The 23,147-nt window shown below is 50.2% G+C and overlaps 1 protein-coding gene across 1 annotated transcript in view; it reads right to left on the reverse strand.

Moving 5' to 3' along the window:
- LOC145356781 (uncharacterized) overlaps positions 1 to 23,147 on the reverse strand; it is a 165,081-nt gene that overhangs the window by 90,721 nt on the left and 51,213 nt on the right. Inside the window, exons 14-29 of the mRNA XM_080209647.1 lie at positions 22,778 to 22,835; positions 20,766 to 20,950; positions 19,487 to 19,544; positions 18,505 to 18,689; positions 17,585 to 17,642; positions 16,529 to 16,713; positions 12,456 to 12,645; positions 10,158 to 10,342; positions 7,841 to 7,898; positions 6,850 to 7,034; positions 5,431 to 5,488; positions 4,386 to 4,570; positions 2,662 to 2,750; positions 1,693 to 1,932; positions 1,527 to 1,606; positions 310 to 494 (exon numbers count right to left, since the gene is read on the reverse strand). Coding sequence (XP_080065773.1) covers positions 310 to 494; positions 1,527 to 1,606; positions 1,693 to 1,932; positions 2,662 to 2,750; positions 4,386 to 4,570; positions 5,431 to 5,488; positions 6,850 to 7,034; positions 7,841 to 7,898; positions 10,158 to 10,342; positions 12,456 to 12,645; positions 16,529 to 16,713; positions 17,585 to 17,642; positions 18,505 to 18,689; positions 19,487 to 19,544; positions 20,766 to 20,950; positions 22,778 to 22,835 — 2,184 coding nt within the window. The remainder of the gene's footprint in view (positions 1 to 309; positions 495 to 1,526; positions 1,607 to 1,692; positions 1,933 to 2,661; positions 2,751 to 4,385; positions 4,571 to 5,430; positions 5,489 to 6,849; positions 7,035 to 7,840; positions 7,899 to 10,157; positions 10,343 to 12,455; positions 12,646 to 16,528; positions 16,714 to 17,584; positions 17,643 to 18,504; positions 18,690 to 19,486; positions 19,545 to 20,765; positions 20,951 to 22,777; positions 22,836 to 23,147) is intronic.

The raw sequence follows: 23,147 nt of genomic DNA on the forward strand, positions 1-23,147 counted from the left end.
ATACAGTATGTGTACACAGCGTGCGGGGTGTGTCTGTAGCATGCAGGTCTTACGTATGCAGCACGCGAGGCGTGTGCATGCAATATGCGGGGTACATAGTGTGCTGTGTGGAGTGTGCATGCAGTGTGCGGTCGTGTATGCAGTGTGTAGGGTGCACACAGCGCGCGGGGCATGCACACAGGACGTGGGGTGTACACACGGTGCGCGAGGTGGGCACACAGTGCGCAGGGTGCGTACACAGTGTGTGGAGTGAGCGCACAGTGTGTGGGGTGCGTACACAGTGTGTGCATTGTGTACACGGTCTCTTACCCTTCTTTCTCCTGGCGCTGAGCTGCTTCCTCCTGTTGAGACACCAGCCGATCCTGGGCCTCCTGGAGATCCTGTTGGATCTGCTGCAGCCGTGTCTCCAGCTCCTGATTGGTCAGTTTGAGCGCCTGGTTCTCAGTGATGGCCTCGTCCTGTTTCCTGCGCAGAGAGACAAGCTCCGCCTCTAACTGGGAGGAGCAACACACAAACACAACACATTCAATCCCCAATGGGAAGACAACATTCACAAAATGTGCATTGTAAAGTTTACAATGTGATCCACATTTCTGGAACTCTCTCCCACTCCAGTTCTGCTCTTTGGATGGATTTTTATTCACAAGTTTGCTGAGCAGAAACCTGATCTTTCTAATTTCCTGCCCACACTTCAGGTTGTTGGTCTGCAGGGATTGGCTGGATTAGGTTCCGGGGTGCGTGACCCCAGAATGAGTGAGGAGGATGCCAGGCGGGGAGGCAGGATCGGGGGAGGACCTCCCTCAGGGCTCCCCATCTCTGTCCAAAACTTTTAAACCAACAACAACCATTAAAAAATCCCTCTGGCTCCACACCCCACATCCTGCCACCTCTCCACATGCCCCTCATAAAACATTCAAGCTAACATTTGCTGCTGTACCCACCCCCAATGTCCCTCATACCTTCAATGCTAACCTTTCACTCACCCCCATGACCCTTCATTGACCCCATGCCAACTTAGTGCCATCTCATGTCAAACCTTGCCCTCCACCCACCGGTCATTGCTCTTGCACCCACTTTGTCTATTTTCTCCACTTGTATTGCATCGATCACCTAACGCTTTATAAGAACAAACATTGCACTCCAGGGTTCAATATCTAAAACAACATGAATTGGAATTAATGATCCCACTTCACAGAGTCTCGAACCACTTGGAGCTGTCAATCTGTGTAATGGCTGGCACACTCCTGTGATCATTGATGGCTGTGTAATCAGTCAGGGAACACGGATCCAATGGGAATCCTGGGACTAACGGGAAACAACAGGCACATTTTCTTTTATAACGCTGACAGTGTTTTCAAACATTTCACCAGCAATCTAAACAAATCCCTCAGGTTCAGACACGCGCACACACCAGGGTGAATCTGCACACCAAGTTTCACAGTGCGAGGCTACCAAAATCCCAATTCAGGGGCAGCAGACGGTGAGTTCAAAGGTCAGCGGCCTCACGTATGTGAAATAACACGTACCATCCTCATCCCGACACCCTCACCGCCCACCCTGCCCTCGATCCGCGCCACAAACTGAAAGCACCATTTTGGAGCCAACCCTTGCGGTTTTCAAACACTTGTACTGTTGTACCCAAGTGGATGATGGTCTTTCCACCATGGCCAAACTCCAGGGGCACCATCCTACCAGCCGCTCGTGCCACTGCCGCAGGATCAGAGAACTCGGTGCCAGCCTGATCCCCGCTCACTGCCGCAGGATCGGAGAACTCGGTGCCAGCCTGATCCCCGCTCACTGCCGCAGGATCAGAGAACTCGGTGCCAGCCTGATCCCCGCTCACTGCCGCAGGATCGGAGAACTCGGTGCCAGCCTGATCCCCGCTCACTGCGGCGGGATCAGGGAACTCGGTGCCAGCCTGATCCCCGCTCACTGCGGCAGGTCAGGAAAATCCCACCGGCAGGAATGCTGGTAACATTCCAACCCAGTTCTTTATATCTCCTTCAAACCTTCCATTCTTTCAGTCTCTCAATCTGCCTTCTACTTTATCAGAAACTCTCTCTTGCTCCCTGTTTTCTTCTCTAACTCTTTTAACCACTCCCCAGCCTCGTTCCTACCCACCCCACCCGCTCCCCCCACCACCCCGCACACCCCCAACCCCCCCCAATCAGACTCTCATTCGGAGAGTGCCGCAGGATCCAGTTCCTTGCTTCCTCATTAATTTCCAAAACCCACTCCTCCCAACAATCTAATGGGAAGATCAGGAATCTCCCGGTTATTATGGAAGGATTGGTTATTCTGTCTATTAGACATCCCAGAGTTTGTGTTTTTACCTTTCCCGGAAGGTGGAAGTGACACCGAGTGAGACATGAACCAGGTGACAGTCGGTCTCTGATCCCCAGGGGGTTTGAGTCTGACTGGGACGCTTTGTCTCTCTGGTTTATGAGGGGGGGGTCAGAGTGTCTCTGTGGAGACTGACAGCAATGGGTGAACCAGTTGCTGCAGGACTGAGGCCTTCCTGCTGCTCTGACAGTGGAGAAGCCTCGATCCTAGGCCCAGCTACCTCTCTGATTGTCTCTGCTGCTCCGTCTCTTACTGAAGTTTCTGTTTCTTCATTGGTCCCATCTACATCATCGCTTGTCGCCACGGTAACATCCTGACCTTCGACCCTCAGGTGAGGGAGCCCAGGATCCTCTCCCTGGGGGGTTTTGCGAGTCACACGGCGTCGGATGGAGCGAGTTCGCTGAAGTCTGTGGAGCAGGAATGATGGAGGGAGAGCAACATTACTCTGTGTTCAACAGGAATGACTGGAATAGCACAATTACTGTCAGTATTCAGTTCAGTAACGGGGAGGGAAGGAGAGGGAGAGAGAGGGAGGGAGGGATAGAGGGAGTGTGTAGGGAGGGAAAGGGATCGATCAAGGGAGGGTGGAAAGAACAAAAGGAGGGTGGGAGGGAAGGGGAGGAAATGGAGGGAGGGGAAGGGGGAAGAATGGAGGGAGGGGAAGGGGGAGGGAAGCGAGAGAGGGAGGGAGGGAGAAAGAAAAGGAGGGGAGGGAGTGCGTTTCAGGACAATTGTGATCTCTAAGTGACAGGAAAGGTATGGAGCTGAAGTAGGAGACAAAGATATAGAGAGGAGGTTTTGTATAACACATTTATGTGAATCTGTGGAACTCTTTACCTCAAAAGGCTGTGTAGACCAAGTCATTGAGTGTCGTTAAGACAGAGATAGATAGGCTCTTGATTAATAAGGGGATCAGGGCTTATGGGGAAAAGGCAGGAGAATGGGGATGAGAAAAATATCAGCAATGATTGAATGGCGGAGCAAACTTGATGGGCCGAGTGGCCTAATTCTGCTGCTATGCCTTATGGCTAAATCAGGATAACTATGTGAGACTCTCTCTGTAAAATCAACAAGTAACACTTTATTTAATCTAACTAATTGAAATCATTAACAAACCACAAAAATCCTATTCTAATGGAACGCTGGTTAGATAAATACAATTCCCACTTATTAACACAAAAATACAATTTTAGTCACTCTTGAAATTACAACCAGGTTTTATATTCTGGAATCTGTCTTCTTTTGGTACCTTTGTTATTCCGATGAGATTTTGAGCTGAAAGCTCCTGTGTGTAACAGAGAGCAGTTGCTGTGTCTCTCTGGAGCTGAGTGCTGTCTCTCTCTCTCTCTCTCTGAAGCTGTGCTAAGTGCTCTTCTCCCCTTTGTGTCACTGCCTCCCCCTCTCTTATACCCCTGATCACATACCAACATCCCCGCAATACGATTGCCTCTCAGGTTACCATAAACATCACATTTAAATCTGTTAGACCGATAGTGTCTAATTTATATTGATTGGCCAAAATTGAAAAAAACCTGTCCTCATTCAAATATCTGTAGCCTGTTACCAAGGCAATCCTGCTGCTTGTCTTTGGATATAATGTTTCACTCTGAGTTCTCTGTATGCATTTGAATCTCGGCACATTTTAAAGGGACCATGCACTGCTTTCCATTCCAGCATTTTAAAATTTCAATTCAACTCAACTTTGCAACACATCGAATTGGAAAATGGATGGAGAATGTCTGAGATGGTCAAAAGATCCACGGGACACAAAATGTCGTGGGGCTCCCTTACCCTTTTTTCACCTGGTGTTGAGTTGCTTCCTCCAGTTGCTGTGTATGCAGCACGCAGGCCGTGTACGCAGCGTGCGGCCCGTGTACGCAGCGTGTGTACACAGCGCACTGAGTGTGTACAGACCATGCAGGGCATGTACACAATGCACAGGGTGTGTACACAGCATGCGTGGCATGTACACAGTGTGCGTGGTGTGCACACAGTGCATGACCTGTGTACACAGTGTGTGCATTGTGTACACAGTCTCTTACCCTTCTTTCTCCTGGCGCTGAGCTGCTTCCTCCTGTTGAGACACCAGCCGATCCTGGGCCTCCTGGAGATCCTGTTGGATCTGCTGCAGCCGTGTCTCCAGCTCCTGATTGGTCAGTTTGAGCGCCTGGTTCTCAGTGATGGCCTCGTCCTGTTTCCTGCGCAGAGAGACAAGCTCCGCCTCTAACTGGGAGGAGCAACACACAAACACAACACATTAAATCCCCATTAAATGGGAAAGTTTCTGATTCAATGAATTGCAAACCCCCTCCCTCTCCATCTCACACCCAGACTCTGTTGTCTCTGTCTCTCAGTCTCTTTCTGTATCTCTCATGTTGTCAGTGTGACTCTCTCTCTCTCTCTCTCTCTCCGTCTCCCTCTCCCCCTCCGTCAGAATCCAGTCACATCCTTCCTCCTGAGCTGCAGGATTCAGCTTCCATCTCCGCACCCTGACCTGTCCTAATGTGAGTCAGGCCTCCCTTATCACCACGAGACCAGGCTCCCATGTGGTTCTCGGCCTGTGCAGTTCCTTATTTAGAGCCCTCTGTACGGTCACACGCTCACACAATAAACCCATTTTACACCTTCTTACACTTTCTCTTCCTCTGATACCATCTCACACTCTCGCACTAAACACCTTTACCAATTCTCTGTGCCTCTTTCTCTTCCCTAGCCAATGTTACCTCCTGCTTTCCATCCACATGTCAACTTCGTTTAAACCTTCCCCGGTTGTGTTACTGAAGCTTCCCTGAAAGTATATTTTCCCAGCTCGGTTCAGGTTCAGCCAATCCAGTCCGCATGCTGACTGGGAATCTCTCTGGAAGGTTCCACCATTATTTCCCCTCCTCCCCCCGCCCCCTTCCCAATTTCCATCCACAGTCAGTGTGACTCCCACCCTGGCACTCAGTCCCTACCCACTGTCTGAACCCAGTGATGGGACGTGAACCCTCACTGCTCTCCCTCTGGTTACTGTCCATGTCCCAGCTCTCACCCTCAGACACACACAGACTGGGACTCAATCCCCCCCTTTTCCCTGCTGTGTCCTACCTGTAGAACAGCTTCATCGGAACGCCGTCCCTCACTGCCGGGAGATTGATCCCGCTCGCTGTAATCAAACCAGAGAATCAGACAGACAGGGAGAGAGAGTCAGTGACAGCGACAGACGGAAGGATCACTGGAGACATTCATTGTGAGAATTCCTCACTCACCAACACCTCAATCCCAAATCCCAGAGCAGCTTCCCTCTTCTTCTTCGGGAATTTCCTGGGATTGGGAAGCACAGGCTTTCACTGTTTCATTGTGAAGCTAGACATTCATAGTCCTACTCGAATTGTGTTAAACATAAAAGCAGAATGAGACCATTCAGCCCATCAAGTCTGCTCCATCATTCAGCGAGATCATGGCTGATCTGATATAATCCTCAACTCCACTTTGCCAAATTATCCCCATAACCCTGTATTCCCTTCCTGATTAAAAATCTCTCCATCTCAGCCACAAACACACTGAGTGACCCAGCCTGTACAGCCCTCTGTGGTACAGAATTCCACAGATTCACTAACTTCTGAGAGAAAATGTTCCTCCTCATCTCTGTCTTAAATGGGTGACCCCCTCACTCTGAGATTATACCCTTTGCTCCTAGACTCCCCACAAGGGGAAATAACTCTCCGCATCTACCCTGTCAAACCCCCTGAGAATCCAATATGTCTCAATAAGGTCACCTCTTGTTCTTCTCAAACCAAAGATTACTGACCCTCTCCTCATAAGAAATTCACTCCATATCTGGGACCAACCTCGTGAACCTTCTCTGGACAGCCTTCAATGCCAGTATATCTTTCCTTAGATAAAGGGACCAAACTGTTCACAGAATTTAAGGTGTAGTCTCATGATTGCCTTGTATAGCTCCAGGCCCTTTGATGTGTTTAGGTCTGCATCTTGAGCTTGGAAAGTTCAGAGAAAGTGGCAGATATTTATACTACAGGGTGAGGGAATGCAAGATGAGTCATTGCCACAGAAACCAGGGAAAAGGCGGCCAATGGCAGTCCACAGAGAGAATAAAGGCCAAATGGCAGACAACCTGCAAGCTGTGACAGGTGGAGAAGTTGGGGGAGGAGGGGAAAGGCCGCGGGCTGTGTACACAGTGTGCAGCAGGCGTACACAGTGTGCAGGGTGTGTACACAGCGTGCAGCAGGCGTACACAGTGTGCAGGGTGTGTACACAGCGCACAGGCTGTGTACACAGTGTGCAGCAGGCGTACACAGTGTGCAGGGTGTGTACACAGTGTGCAGCAGGCGTACACAGTGTGCAGGGTGTGTACACAGTGTGCAGCAGGCGTACACAGTGCGCAGGGTGTGTACACAGTGTGCAGCAGGCGTACACAGTGTGCAGGGTGTGTACACAGCGTACGGGGTGTGTACACAGTGTGTGGGGTGCGTACACAGTGTGTGCATTGTGTACACAGTCTCTTACCCTTCTTTCTCCTGGCGCTGAGCTGCTTCCTCCTGTTGAGACACCAGCCGATCCTGGGCCTCCTGGAGATCCTGTTGGATCTGCTGCAGCCGTGTCTCCAGCTCCTGATTGGTCAGTTTGAGCGCCTGGTTCTCAGTGATGGCCTCGTCCTGTTTCCTGCGCAGAGAGACAAGCTCCGCCTCTAACTGGGAGGAGCAACACACAAACACAACACATTCAATCCCCAAATCAAATCCTCATCAAATGTATTCTTAACCAGCTCTATTTATCCCCATCTCTCTGCCTCTCTGATATCTCTGTCCCAGTCTGTTTCTCTCTCTCTCACATTCACACCTTTCCACTCTTTCTTTCTCTCCACTCCTCTATCAGAATCTATTCACTGACGCGCTCTTGTGCTGAAGGGTTCAGCCTCTCCCCCCCACCCTTCCACCCCCGCAGCTCCCCCACCCAATTCACCCCCCAACACCCACCAGTCCTGATGGGAAGCAGTGAGCATTCACTGTCTGAACCCAGTGATGGTTCAGGCCCCCTCACTGCTCTCCCTCTGGCTACCATCCTTTATTCATTCCTGGGACATGGGCGTCACTGGCTGCCAGTATTTATTGCCCATCCCTAGTTGCCCGTGGAGGGCAGTTAAGAGTTACCCACATTACTGTGGCTCTGGAGTCACATGTAGGCCAGACCGGGTAAGGACGGCAGATTTCCTTCCCTAATGGACATTAGTGAACCAGAGGGATTTATCCGACAATCGGCAATGGTTTCATGGTCATCAGTAGATTCTTAATTCCAAATAATTTTTATTGAATTCAAATTCCACCGTCTGCCGCAGTGGGATTCCAATGTGGGTCCCCAGAACAGTAGCTGAGTTTCTGGATTAATAGTTTAGCGATAATACCACAAGGCCATCACTATGTCCCAGATCTCACCCACAGACACACACGGACTGGCATTCAATCCCCCCCTTTTCCCTGCTGTGTCCATCCCTTATTACCTGTGGATCAGCTTCATCGGAACGCCGTCCCTCACTGCCGGGAGATTGATCCCGCTCGCTGTAATCAAACCAGAGAATCAGACAGACAGAGAGAGAGTCAGTGACAGCGACAGACGGAAGGATCACTGGAGACATTCATTGTTAGAATTCCTCACTCACCAACACCTCAATCCCAAATCCCAGAGCAGATTCCCACTTTCCTCAGTTCAGTGTGACGAGCGTGGATGCAGCATGCGGTGCGGATGTGTAGCATGCAGTCCGTGTGCGCAGCACGTATACGCAGTGTGCAGCGCATACACACAATGTGCGGTGTGTGCACACAGTGTGTGTATTCACTGTGTGAAGCATGTGAGCTGTTTTCCTAAAATTTATTCGTGATGTGGTTGCCATTTGCCAGGGCAATACATGTATTACCCATCCTGAATTCCCTATGAGGTGGTGGTGGTGAGCTGCCTTCTTGAACTGCCACAGTCCATGAGGTGTAGGTGCTCCCACAGTGCTGTTAGAGAGGGAGTTCCAGGATTTTGATCCAGTGACAGTGAAGGAACGGCGATATATTTCCAATTCAGGATGGTGAGTGAGCTGGACTGGGGTTCCCATGTATCTGCTGCCCTAGTCCTTCAAGATGGAAGTGGTCTTGGGTTTGGAAGGCATTTGATAAGGTGCCTCACAAAAGGTTGCTGCAGAAGGTTAGGGTGCACGGAGTTGGGGGTAAGGTGTTAGCGTGGATTGAGGATTGGTTCTCTAACAGGAAGCAGACAGTTGGTATTAATGGGTGCTATTCTGATTGGCGGTTGGTAACTAGTGGAGTACACCAGGGATCGGTGCTGGGGCCTCAACTATTTACCATTTATATAGACGATCTGGAGGAGGGGGCTGAGTGTAGGGTAACGAAATTTCCTAATGACACGCAGATGAGCGGAAAAGCGAATTGCGTGGAGGGCGCGGAAAGTCTGCAGAGGGATCTGGATAGGCTGAGCGAGTGGGTGAGGAACTGGCAGATGGAGTATAATGTTAGCAAGTGTGAGGTTATCCAGTTTGGTAGAAATAATAGTAGGAGGGATTACTATTTAAAGGGCGAAAAGCTGCAGCATGCTACGGTGTAGAGGGACCTGGGGGTCCTTGTGCACGAATCGCAAAAACCCAGTCTGCAGGTGCAGCAGGTGATCAAGACAGGGGAATTAAGGATTATGGGGAGAAAGTGGGAAAGTGGAACTGATCCACTTCAGATCAGCCATGATCTTATTGAATGGCGGGGCAGGCTCGAAGGGCTAGATGGCCTACTCCTGCTCCTATTTCTTATGTTCTTATGGAAGGTGCTGTCTAAGGAGCCTTGGTGAGTTCCTGCAGTGTATTTTGTAGATGGTACACACGGCTGCCACTGTTCATCAGTGACAAAGGGGGCGAATGTTTGTGAATGGGGAGCCAATCAAGTGGCTGCTTTATTCTGGATGGTGTTGAGTTTTTTGAGTGTTGCTGGAGCTGTGCCCATTAAGGGAAGTGGAGAGAATTCCATCACACTCCTGACTCATGCCATATAGATATTGGTCAGGTTTTGGGGAGTCAGGAGATGAGTGACTCGCTGCAGGATTCCCAGCCTCTGTCCTGCTCTGGTAGCCACAGTATTTATTTGGCTAGTTCAGTTTCTGGTCTATGGTAACCCTCAGGATGTTGATGGTGGGAGATTCAGCGATGGTAATGCTACTGAATGTTAAGGGGCAATGGGTAGATTTGTTCTTGGAGATTGTCTTTGCCTGGCACTGGTGCAGTGTGAGTGTTTGCTCTGTTACATGTTTTATATCTTGGTTCTATACAGAGATGCTGCTGCTTTCTGTGTGTGTAACAGATTTTATTAACTGTGTTTTCAAATGTTTGCTCCATGTTTCCAGATCTTTCTACAGTTTACTTGCCTTTCTCTACATCCTACACCCAGGCTAAACTAATCAACAAAGTCAGCATCCATCGTAAACAGACTGATATAAGCAAACACAGAACAACTGAACAGCACCTACAGTGCTGTGTATGTATACAGTATGTGTACACAGCGTGCGGGGTGTGTCTGCAGAGGTGGGTCTTGTGTATACACCGTGTGAGGCGTATGCAGGATATGCACACAGTGTACATAGTGTGCTGTCTGGGGTGTGCACACAGTGTGCGGGTCATGTATACAAGTCTGTAGGTGCACACAGCACGCGGGGTGTGCATACAACGCACGGGGCATGCACACAGTGCACAGGGTGGGTGCACGACACGCGGGGTGAGCACACAGCAAGCAGGGTGTGCACACAGTCTGTGGGGTGTGTACACGGTCTCTTACCCTTCTTTCTCCTGGCGCTGAGCTGCTTCCTCCTGTTGAGACACCAGCCGATCCTGGGCCTCCTGGAGATCCTGTTGGATCTGCTGCAGCCGTGTCTCCAGCTCCTGATTGGTCAGTTTGAGCGCCTGGTTCTCAGTGATGGCCTCGTCCTGTTTCCTGCGCAGAGAGACAAGCTCCGCCTCTAACTGGGAGGAGCAACACACAAACACAACACATTCAATCCCCAATGGGAAGACAACATTCACAAAATGTGCATTGTAAAGTTTACAATGTGGTCCACATTTCTGGAACTCTCTCCCACTCCAGTTCTGCTCTTTGGATGGATTTTTATTCACAAGTTTGCTGAGCAGAAACCTGATCTTTCTAATTTCCTGCCCACACTTCAGGTTGTTGGTCTGCAGGGATTGGCTGGATTAGGTTCCGGGGTGCGTGACCCCAGAATGAGTGAGGAGGATGCCAGGCGGGGAGGCAGGATGGGGGGAGGACCTCCCTCAGGGCTCCCCATCTCTGTCCAAAACTTTTAAACCAACAACAACCATTAAAAAATCCCTCTGGCTCCACACCCCACATCCTGCCACCTCTCCACATGCCCCTCATAAAACATTCAAGCTAACATTTGCTGCTGTACCCACCCCCAATGTCCCTCATACCTTCAATGCTAACCTTTCACTCACCCCCATGACCCTTTATAGACTCCATGCCAACTTAGTGCCATCTCATGTCAAACCTTGCCCTCCACCCACCGGTCATTGCTCTTGCACCCACTTTGTCTATTTTCTCCACTTGTATTGCATCAACCACCTAACGCTTTATAAGAACAAACATTGCACTCCAGGGTTCAATATCTAAAACAACATGAATTGGAATTAATGATCCCACTTCAGAGTCTCGAACCACTTGGAGCTGTCAATCTGTGTAATGGCTGGCACACTCCTGTGATCATTGATGGCTGTGTAATCAGTCAGGGAACACGGATCCAATGGGAATCCTGGGACTAACGGGAAACAACAGGCACATTTTCTTTTATAATGCTGACAGTGTTTTCAAACATTTCACCAGCAATCTAAACAAATCCCCGAGGTTCAGACACGCGCACACACCAGGGTGAATCTGCACACCAAGTTTCACAGCGCGAGGCTACCAAAATCCCAATTCAGGGGCAGCAGACGGTGAGTTCAAAGGTCAGCGGCCTCACGTATGTGAAATAACACGTACCATCCTCATCCCGACACCCTCACCGCCCACCCTGCCCTCGATCCCCGCCACAAACTGAAAGCACCATTTTGGAGCCAACCCTTGCGGTTTTCAAACACTTGTACTGTTGTACCCAAGTGGATGATGGTCTTTCCACCATGGCCAAACTCCAGGGGCACCATCCTACCAGCCGCTCGTGCCACTGCCGCAGGATCAGAGAACTCGGTGCCAGCCTGATCCCCGCTCACTGCCGCAGGATCAGAGAACTCGGTGCCAGCCTGATCCCCGCTCACTGCGGCGGGATCAGAGAACTCGGTGCCAGCCTGATCCCCGCTCACTGCCGCAGGATCAGAGAACTCGGTGCCAGCCTGATCCCCGCTCACTGCCGCAGGATCAGAGAACTCGGTGCCAGCCTGATCCCCGCTCACTGCCGCAGGATCAGAGAACTCGGTGCCAGCCTGATCCCCGCTCACTGCGGCGGGTCAGGAAAATCCCACCAGCAGGAACGCTGGTAACATTCTGACCCAGTTCTTTATATCTCCTTCAAACCTTCCATTCTTTCAGTCTCTCAATCTGCCTTCTACTTTATCGGAAACTCTCTCTTGCTCCCTGTTTTCTTCTCTAACTCTTTTAACCACTCCCCAGCCTCGTTCCTACCCACCCCAACCGCTCCCCCCACCACCCCGCACACCCCCAACCCCCCCCAATCAGACTCTCATTCGGAGAGTGCCGCAGGATCCAGTTCCTTGCTTCCTCATTAATTTCCAAAACCCACTCCTCCCAACAATCTAAGGGGAAGATCAGGAATCTCCGGGTTATTATCCAAGGATTGGTTATTCTGTCTCTTGGACATCCAGGATTTTGTGTTTTTACCTTTCCCGGAAGGTGGAAGTGACACCGAGGGAGACATGAACCAGGTGACAGTCGGTCTCTGATCCCCAGGGGGTTTGAGTCTGACTGGGACGCTTTGTCTCTCTGGTTTATGAGGGTGGGGGTCAGAGTGTCTCTGTGGAGACTGACAGCAATGGGTGAACCAGTTGCTGCAGGACTGAGGCCTTCCTGCTGCTCTGACAGTGGAGAAGCCTCGATCCTAGGCCCAGCTACCTCTCTGATTGTCTCTGCTGCTCCGTCTCTTACTGAAGTTGTTTCTGTTTCTTCACTGGTCCCATCTACATCATCGCTTGTCGCCATGGTCACATCCTGACCTTCGACCCTCAGGTGAGGGAGCCCAGGATCCTCTCCCTGGGGGGTTTTGCGAGTCACACGGCGTCGGATGGAGCGAGTTCGCTGAAGTCTGTGGAGCAGGAATGATGGAGGGAGAGCAACATTACTCTGTGTTCAACAGGAATGACTGGAATAGCACAATTACTGTCAGTATTCAGTTCAGTAACGGGGAGGGAAGGAGAGGGAGAGAGAGGGAGGGAGAGAGGGAGGGACAGATGGGGGAGGGAGCGAGGGAGGGAAGGGAAGGAGGGAAAGAGGGAGGGGAATGGAGGGATAGAGGGTGTATGGGAGGGAGGGAAAGGGGGGGACAGAGGGAGGATGGGAGGGACAGAAGGAGGGTAGGAGGGAAGGGAAGGAAATGGAGGGAGGGAAGGGGAGGGAATGGAGGGCGGGGACGGGGAGAGGGAAAAGGCGGGAAGAGAGGGAGGGAGGAATAAAGAGAGGGAGGGGAGGGAGTGAATTTCAGGGCAATTGTGATCTCTGAGGGACAGGAAAGGTGTGGAGATAAAGGAGGAAACAAAGATATAGAGAGGAGTTTTTGTATAACACATCTCACAATCACACCAGATGAGCCAAGGTTCCAGATTATACAAATCCTAGAATCATAGAAATGGCCATTCAGCCCATTGAGTCCATACTGACCAACATGGAAAGAGCATGATCCTACTTTCCAGGTCTTGGTCTGTCCCCTTGTAGGTTACATCATTTCTCAGTGAATATCCAAGTACATTTTAAATATTAATGAGGGTTTCTGCCTCTACCAGCCTTTCAGGCACTGAGTTCCAGATCCCCACCACCCTCTGGGTGGAAAATTGTCCACTCACACTCTCTTGAATTCTCCAACCTCTCACTCTCAATCCATTCCCCTGGTTATAGACCCTTCAACCAAGAGGAATAGGACAATCCTATCCACTTTACCTGGACCTCTCTTAATTTAACACATATTAGTGAGTGGAATGTGTGACAGGCTCCCTGTGTGGAACACTCACTCCATCACTGTTCCTGTGTAACTGCACACACACAATTCAGCAACACAACCCTCAACTCACAGCTTGCTGCAGTTTTTGTCCCAGGAGGTGGTGACTGAGAGAGATTGGAGGAGAAAGCAGTGAATAATGTGTGTCCTGGAAAAGGAGCTGGAAATGTGTGTGTGTCGTTTGTTGTGAAGGGGCAGTTGATGCCCTCTCTGAGAGCGAACATCTAACCACTCACAGAGGAATACCTCACCTCATAATCTGTTCCAGTGAGTGAGGAATAATACAATCTGCTCTTCAGCAACTTGTAATGGTTAAAAAGATATGTAGACAGGTAGTATGGAGGAAGCGGGGGGGCTGCAGAAGGACTTGGACAGGTTAGGAGAGTGGGCAAAGAAATGGCAGATGGAATACAATGTGGAAAAGTGTGAGGTTATGCACTTTGGAAGGACGAATGGAGGCATAGATTATTTTCCAAATGGAGACATGTTTAGGAAATCAGAAACACAAAGGGACTTGGGAGTCATTGTTCAAGATTTTCTTAAGGTTAATGTGCAGATTCAGTTGGCAGTTACAGAGGCAAATGCAATGTTAGCGTTCATATCAAGAGGGCTAGAATACAAGAGCGGGGATGTATCTCTGAGGCTGTATAAGGCTCTGGTCAGACCCCATTTGGAGTATTGAGAGCAGTTTTGGGCCCCATATCTAAGGAAGGATGTGCTGGCCTTGGAAAGTGCTGGAATCTCCACATCTTGAAAAGGCCCCAGAGGAGGCTCACAAGAATGATCCCGGGAATGAAGAGCTTGACGTATGAGGAACGCTTGAGGACTCTGGGTCTGTACTCGTTGCAGTTTAGAAGGATGAGAGGGGATCTTATTGAAACTTACAGGATGCTGCGAGGCCTGGATAGAGTGGACGAGGAGAGGATGTTTCCACTCGTAGAACCAGAGGGCACAACCTCAGGCTAAAGGGACAATCCTTTAAAACAGAAATGAGGAGGAATTTCTTCAGCCAGACAGTGGTGAATCTGTGGAACTCTTTACCTCAAAAGGCTGTGGAGCCCAGATCATTGAGTGTCTTTAAGACAGAGATAGATAGGCTCTTGATTAATAAAGGGATCAGGGCTTATGGGGAAAAGGCAGGAGAATGGGGATGAGAAAAATATCAGCAATGATTGAATGATGAGCAGACTTGATGGGCTGAATGGCCTAATTCTGCTCCTATGCCTTATGGCTAAATCAGAATAACTATGTGAGACTCTCTCTGTAAAATCAACAAGTAACACTTTATTTAATCTAACTAATTGAAATCATTAACAAACCACAAAAATCCTATTCTAATGGAACGCTGGTTAGATAAATACAATTCCCACTTATTAACACAAAAATACAATTTTAGTCACTCTTGAAATTACAACCAGGTTTTATATTCTGGAATCTGTCTTCTTTTGGTACCTTTGTTATTCCGATGAGATTTTGAGCTGAAAGCTCCTGTGTGTAACAGAGAGCAGTTGCTGTGTCTCTCTGGAGCTGAGTGCTGTCTCTCTCTCTCTCTCTCTGAAGCTGTGGGAAGTGCTCTTCTCCCCTTTGTGTCACTGCCTCCCCCTCTCTTATACCCCTGATCACATACCAACACCCCCGCAATACGATTGCCTCTCAGGTCACCAAAATCATCACATTTAAATCTGTTAGGCTGCCAGTAGTTCAGCGTCTACTTTAAATTGATTGGCTAAAATTGAAAAAAACCTGTTCTCATTCAAATATCTGTAGCCTGTTACCAAGGCAATCCTGCTGCTTGTCTTTGGATATAATGTTTCACTCTGAGTTCTCTGTATGCATTTGAATCTTTTGTTTTAAGTACAGAAAAAAACAGCACATTTTAAAGGGACCACGCACTGCTTTCCATTCCAGCATTTTAAAATTTCAATTCAACTCAACTTTGCAACACATCGAATTGGAAAATGGATGGAGAATGACTGAGATGGTCAAAAGATCCATGGGACACAAAATGTCGTGGGGCTCCCTCACCCTTTTTCACCTGGTGTTGAGCTGCTTCCTCCAGTTGCTGTGTGAGTCGCAAAAACCCAGCCTGCAGGTGGTCAGGAAGGCTAATGGGATGCTGGCCTTCATAGCGAGGGGGATTGAATATAAAAGTAGGGAGGTCTTGCTGCGGCTGTACAGGGCATTGGTGAGGCCGCAGCTGGAGTACTGTGTGCAGTTTTGGTTGCCGTATTTACGCAAGGATATTTTGGCCTTGGAGGGAGTGCAGAGGAGGTTTACTAGGCTGACACCAGAGTTGAGGGGGTTGAGCTATGAGGAGAGGCTGGATAAGCTAGGCTTGTAATCATTAGAGTTTAGAAGAATGAGGGGAGATCTCATTGAGACGTATAAGATGATGAATGGGATGGATAGGATAGAGGTGGAGAGACTCTTCCCGCTCAGAAAGGACAGTAGGACTAGGGGGCACAGCCTCAGGATAAAGGGGGGGCAGTTTAGAACGGAGTTGAGGAGGAACTTCTTCACTCAAAGGATGGTGAATCTCTGGAATTCTCTGCCCATTGAGGTGGTGGAGGCTACCTCGCTAAATATTTTTCAGATGCGGGTTGAAGGGTTTTTGATAAGCGAGGGGATTAAGGGTTATGGGGAGAGGGCGGGAATGTGGAACTGAGCAGCGACAGATCAGCCATGATCTTATTGAATGGCGGGGCAGGCTCGAAGGGCTAGATGGCCTACTCCTGCTCCTATTTCTTATGTTCTTATTATGTTCTTATGTATGCAGCACGCAGGCTGTGTACGCAGCGAGCGGCCCGCGTACGCAGCGTGTGTACACAGTGCACTGAGTGTGTACAGAGCATGCAGGGCATATACATAGCATGCAGGGTGTGTACACAGCATGCGTGGCATGTACACAGTGCACGTGGCGCGCACACAGTACGCAACCTGTGTACACAGTGTGTGCATTGTGTACACAGTCTCTTACCCTTCTTTCTCCTGGCGCTGAGCTGCTTCCTCCTGTTGAGACACCAGCCGATCCTGGGCCTCCTGGAGATCCTGTTGGATCTGCTGCAGCCGTGTCTCCAGCTCCTGATTGGTCAGTTTGAGCGCCTGGTTCTCAGTGATGGCCTCGTCCTGTTTCCTGCGCAGAGAGACAAGCTCCGCCTCTAACTGGGAGGGAGGAACACACAAACACAACACATTCAATCCCCATTAAATGGGAAAGTTTCTGATTCAATGAATTGCAAACCCCCTCCCTCTCCATCTCACACCCAGACTCTGTTGTCTCTGTCTCTCAGTCTCTTTCTGTATCTCTCATGTTGTCAGTGTGACTCTCTCTCTCTCTCTCTCTCTCTCTCTCTCTCCGTCTCCCTCTCCCCCTCCGTCAGAATCCAGTCACATCCTTCCTCCTGAGCTGCAGGATTCAGCTTCCATCTCCGCACCCTGACCTGTCCTAATGTGAGTCAGGCCTCCCTTATCACCACGAGACCAGGCTCCCATGTGGTTCTCGGCCTGTGCAGTTCCTTATTTAGAGCCCTCTGTGCGGTCACACGCTCACACAATAAACCCATTTTACACCTTCTTACACTTTCTCTTCCTCTGATACCATCTCACACTCTCACACTAAACACCTTTACCAATTCTCTGTGCCTCTTTCTCTTCCCTAGCCAATGTTACCTCCTGCTTTCCATCCACATGTCAACTCAGTTTAACCCTTCCCCGGTTGTGTTACTGAAGCTTCCCTGAAAGTATATTTTCCCAGCTCGGTTCAGGTTCAGCCAATCCAGTCCGCATGCTGACTGGGAATCTCTCTGGAAGATTCTGCCATTGTTTCCCCTCCTCCCCCCGCCCCCTTCCCAATTTCCATCCACAGTCAGTGTGACTCCCACCCTGGCACTCAGTCCCTACCCACTGTCTGAACCCAGTGATGGGACGTGAACCCTCACTGCTCTCCCTCTGGTTACTGTCCATGTCCCAGCTCTCACCCTCAGACACACACAGACTGGGACTCAATCCCCCCCTTTTCCCTGCTGTGTCCTACCTGTAGAACAGCTTCATCGGAACGCCGTCCCTCACTGCCGGGAGATTGATCCCGCTCGCTGTAATCAAACCAGAGAATCAGACAGACAGGGAGAGAGAGTCAGTGACACAATTTCAGGTCTGGTCTAACTAGTGCCTCGTACAGCTAAATTCGCTTGATGTGTCGGGGTCTGCACCTTCGGAAGGGATTTATACACAGCATGTGGGGGTGTATACAGTACGTCGTGTGTGTACGCAGTGCATAGGGTGTTTATGCAATGCGTGTCATGTATGCGCAGTGCACATGGTGTGTACGCAGTGTGTGGAGTGTGTACGTGGTGTGTATGGTGCGTACACAGCTCCCGGTCTGTGTACGCAGTGTGCGGGGTATGTACATGGTGTGCAGATGTGAACACAGTGTGTATGGTGTGAATGCAATGCGTGGGGTGTGTACACAGTGCGAGGGTGTGTACGCAGTGTGCAGGATCTGTATGCAGTGCGCGGTGTGCGAATGAAATGTGCGGCATGTGTACACAATACATGGGGTGTGTATACAATGTGCAGGGTGTGTACACAGTGTGCGTGGTATGTACGCAGCGTGCAGGGTATGTGTGCAGCGTGCGGGGTATGTACACAGCATGCGGGGTATATACACAGCATGCGGGGTATGTACACAGTGCATAGGATGTGTACACAGTGGCTGAGTGTGTACACAATGCGCGGGGTGTGTACACAGTGTGCAGGGTGGGTACACAGTGCAAGGGTGGGTACACAGTGCGCGCGGTGGGTACACAGTGCGCGCGGTGGGTACACAGTGCGCGCGGTGGGTACACAGTGAGCGCTGTGGGTACATAGTGTGCAGGGTGTGTGCACATTGTGGGGGTGTGTACACAGTGTGCAGGGTGTGTACACAGTGTGTGCATTGTGTACACAGTCTCTTACCCTTCTTTCTCCTGGCGCTGAGCTGCTTCCTCCTGTTGAGACACCAGCCGATCCTGGGCCTCCTGGAGATCCTGTTGGATCTGCTGCAGCCGTGTCTCCAGCTCCTGATTGGTCAGTTTGAGCGCCTGGTTCTCAGTGATGGCCTCGTCCTGTTTCCTGCGCAGAGAGACAAGCTCCGCCTCTAACTGGGAGGAGCAACACACAAACACAACACATTCAATCCCCAAATCAAATCCTCATCAAATGTATTCTTAACCAGCTCTATTTATCCCCATCTCTCTGCCTCTCTGATATCTCTGTCCCAGTCTGTTTCTCTCTCTCTCACATTCACACCTTTCCACTCTTTCTTTCTCTCCACTCCTCTATCAGAATCTATTCACTGACGCGCTCTTGTGCTGAAGGATTCAGCCTCTCCCCCCCACCCTTCCACCCCCGCAGCTCCCCCACCCAATTCACCCCCCAACACCCACCAGTCCTGATGGGAAGCAGTGAGCATTCACTGTCTGAACCCAGTGATGGTTCAGGCCCCCTCACTGCTCTCCCTCTGGCTACCATCCTTTATTCATTCCTGGGACATGGGCGTCACTGGCTGCCAGTATTTATTGCCCATCCCTAGTTGCCCGTGGAGGGCAGTTAAGAGTTACCCACATCACTGTGGCTCTGGAGTCACATGTAGGCCAGACCGGGTAAGGACGGCAGATTTCCTTCCCTAATGGACATTAGTGAACCAGAGGGATTTATCCGACAATCGGCAATGGTTTCATGGTCATCAGTAGATTCTTAATTCCAAATAATTTTTATTGAATTCAAATTCCACCGTCTGCCGCAGTGGGATTCCAATGTGGGTCCCCAGAACAGTAGCTGAGTTTCTGGATTAATAGTTTAGCGATAATACCACAAGGCCATCACTATGTCCCAGATCTCACCCTCAGACACACACGGACTGGCATTCAATCCCTCCCTTTTCCCTGCTGTGTCCTACCTGTGGATCAGCTTCATCGGAACGCCGTCCCTCACTGCCGGGAGATTGATCCCGCTCGCTGTAATCAAACCAGAGAATCAGACAGACAGGGAGAGAGAGTCAGTGACAGCGACAGACGGAAGGATCACTGGAGACATTCGTTGTGAGAATTCCTCACTCACCAACACCTCAATCCCAAATCCCAGAGCAGCTTCCCACTTTCCTCAGTTCAGTGTGACGAGCGTGGACACAGCGTGCAGTACGGGTGTGCAGCGTGCGGTCCATGTGCGCAGCGCATCTACACAGTGTGCAGCTCGTATACGCAATGTGCAGCGCGTACACGCAGCGTGTGGTCCGTGTGGACAGCACATCTACTCAGTGTGCAGCGCGTATACGCAGTGTGCAGCGCGTATACGCTGTGTGCAGAGCGTATACTCAGTGTGCAGCTTGGGTACGCAGTGTGCAGCTCGTGTACGCAGTGTACAGCTCGTGTACGCAGTGTACAGCTCATGTACACAGTGTGCAGTGTGCGTACGCAGTGTGCAGCGCGTATACGCAGTGTACAGCTCATGTACGCAGTGTACAGCTCGTGTACGCAGTGTACAGCTCGTGTATGCACTGTGTGAAACATGTGAGCTGTTTTCCTAAAATTCATTCATGTGATGTGGTTGCCGTTTGCCAGGGCAATACATGTATTACCCATCCTGAATTCCCTATGAGGTGGTGGTGGTGAGCTGCCTTCTTGATCTGTCACAGACCATGAGGTGTAGGTGCTCCCACAGTGCTGTTAGAGAGGGAGTTCCAGGATTTTGATCCAGTGACAGTGAAGGAACAGCGATATATTTCCAATTCAGGATGGTGAGTGAGCTGGACTGGGGTTCCCATGTACCTGCTGCCCTAGTCCTTCAAGATGGAAGTGGTCTTGGGTTTGGAAGCTGCTGTCTGAGGAGTCTTGGAGATTCCTGCAGTGTATTTTGTAGATGGTACACACGGCTGCCACTGTTCATCAGTGGTGGAGAGAGTGAATGTTTGTGTATAGGATGCCCATCAAGTGGTTGCTTTGTCCTGGATGGTGTCGAGCTTTTTACACAGTGTGCAGGGTGTGTACACAGTGTGTGGGGTGTGTACACAGTATGCAGGTGTGTACACAGTGTGCGGGGTGTGTACACAGTGTGCGGGGTGTGTACACAGTGTGTGGGGTGTGTACACAGTGTGTGGGGGTGTGTACACAGTGTGCGGGGTGTGTACACAGTGTGCGGGGTGTGCACACAGTGTGTGCATTGTGTACACAGTCTCTTACCCTTCTTTCTCCTGGCGCTGAGCTGCTTCCTCCTGTTGAGACACCAGCCGATCCTGGGCCTCCTGGAGATCCTGTTGGATCTGCTGCAGCCGTGTCTCCAGCTCCTGATTGGTCAGTTTGAGCGCCTGGTTCTCAGTGATGGCCTCGTCCTGTTTCCTGCGCAGAGAGACAAGCTCCGCCTCTAACTGGGAGGAGCAACACACAAACACAACACATTCAATCCCCAAATCAAATCCTCATCAAATGTATTCTTAACCAGCTCTATTTATCCCCATCTCTCTGCCTCTCTGATATCTCTGTCCCAGTCTGTTTCTCTCTCTCTCACATTCACACCTTTCCACTCTTTCTTTCTCTCCACTCCTCTATCAGAATCTATTCACTGACGCGCTCTTGTGCTGAATGTTCACCCTCTCTCCCTCCAGCGCCTCCCCCCCCCGCCCCCTCATCCAATTCACCCCCAACACCCACCAGTTCTGATGGGAAGCAGTGGGAAATCAGAGAGAAATTGAGTTCACATCAATCACCTCAAACAATTCCACCTCAATCCTCCACCTCTCGATCATGTTCTCCTTGGACAGGAACTCAATCTCTCTTTCAATCCCCGCCTCAATACAGGGAACATCAAACAAGGCACTCAGGGTTTGCAATGGGGACAAGTTCTGTCTCATGTAGACTTCCTTTCAGACACATTTCCTACCCACAGACTGAGAATCTCCCTGGAAGATTCCGTCATCATTTCCCCTCGTCCCACCCCCCTCTTCCCAATTTCCATGTACAGTCAGTGTGACTCCCTCCCTGGCACTCAGTCCCTGCCCACTATCCGAATCCAGTGATGGGACATGGACCCTCATTGCACTCCCTTTGGCTATTATCCATCTGCTCAGATGTGGAGGATCGTAACAGACACCTCCAGACGCTGAAAGATGCCCTCATAAGAACAGGATATGGCACTCGACTCATCAATCAACAGTTCTACTTGCCACAGTGAAACATCGCACCAAACTCCTTCGAAGACAAACATGGGACACGGTGGACAGAGTACCCTTCATTGTCCAGTACTTCCCTGGAGTGGAGAAGCTATGACATCTTCTCTGGAGTCTTCAACATGTCATTGAAGAAGACATCTCGCCAAGGCCATCCCCACACCCCCACTTCTTGCCTTCAAACAACCGCACAACCTCAAACAGACCATCAAACTACCCAGCGTTCAGGACAACAGTGACCACAACACCACACAACCGGATCATCAACACAAATGACATCATCTCACATGAGAATACCATCCACCAGGTACACAGTAAATACTCTTGCAACTCAGCCAGTGTTGTCTACCTGATACATTGCAAGAAAGGATGTCCTGAGGCATGGTACACTGGGGAGACCATGCAGACACTACAACAACGGATGAATAAACACTGCTCGACAATCACCAGGCAAGAGTGTTCTCTTCCTGTTGGTGAACACTTCAGCGGTCATGGGCATTCGGCCTCTGATCTTCGGGTAAGTGTTCTCCAAGGCGGCCTTCACGATACACAACAGCGCAGAATCGCTGAGCAGAGACTGATAGCCAAGTTCCGCACACATGAGGACGGTCTCAACCGGGATCTTGGGTTCATGTTACACTATCTGTAACCCCCATGACTTGCCTGGGCTTGCAAAATCTCACTAACTGTCCTGTCTGGAGACAATACACATCTCTTTAACATGGTTTAACTCTCTCTCCACTCACATTGTCTGTACCTTTAAGATTTGATTATCTGTCAAGACTCGCATTCCAACCATTATCTTGTAAATTGAGTTTGTGCCTTTATATACCCTGTTTGCGAACAGAGCTCCCACTCACCAGATGAAGGGGCAGTGGTCTGAAAGCTTGTGGCTTTTGCTACCAAATAGCCTGTTGGACTTTAATCTGGTGTTGTGAGACTACTAACTGTATTATCCATGTCCCAGCTCTCACTCTCAGACACACACGGACTGGGACTCAATCCTCCCTTTTCCCTGCTGTGTCCTACCTGTAGAACAGCTTCATCGGAACGCCGTCCCTCACTGCCGGGAGATTGATCCCGCTCGCTGTAATCAAACCAGAGAATCAGACAGACAGAGAGAGAGAGTCAGTGACACAAATTCAGGTCTGGTCTAACTAGTGCCTTGTACAGCTGCATTTCCTTGGATGTGTCTGGGTCTGTACCTTCAGAGTGGATTTATACACTGCATGTGGGGGTGTACACAGTGCGCAGGGTGTGTACATAATGCGTGCGGAGTGTACTCAGTGCATGGGGAGTGTACACAGTGCATGGAGTGTGTACACAGTGCGTGGGGTGTGTACACAGTGCGTGGGTTGTTTAGTGCACATAGTGTGTGGGGTGTGTACACAGTGTGCAA

Source organism: Carcharhinus amblyrhynchos, chromosome 22 (genome assembly GCF_965287045.1).
Source record: "Carcharhinus amblyrhynchos chromosome 22, sCarAmb.v2.hapA, whole genome shotgun sequence".
Classification (NCBI taxonomy): domain Eukaryota; kingdom Metazoa; phylum Chordata; class Chondrichthyes; order Carcharhiniformes; family Carcharhinidae; genus Carcharhinus; species Carcharhinus amblyrhynchos.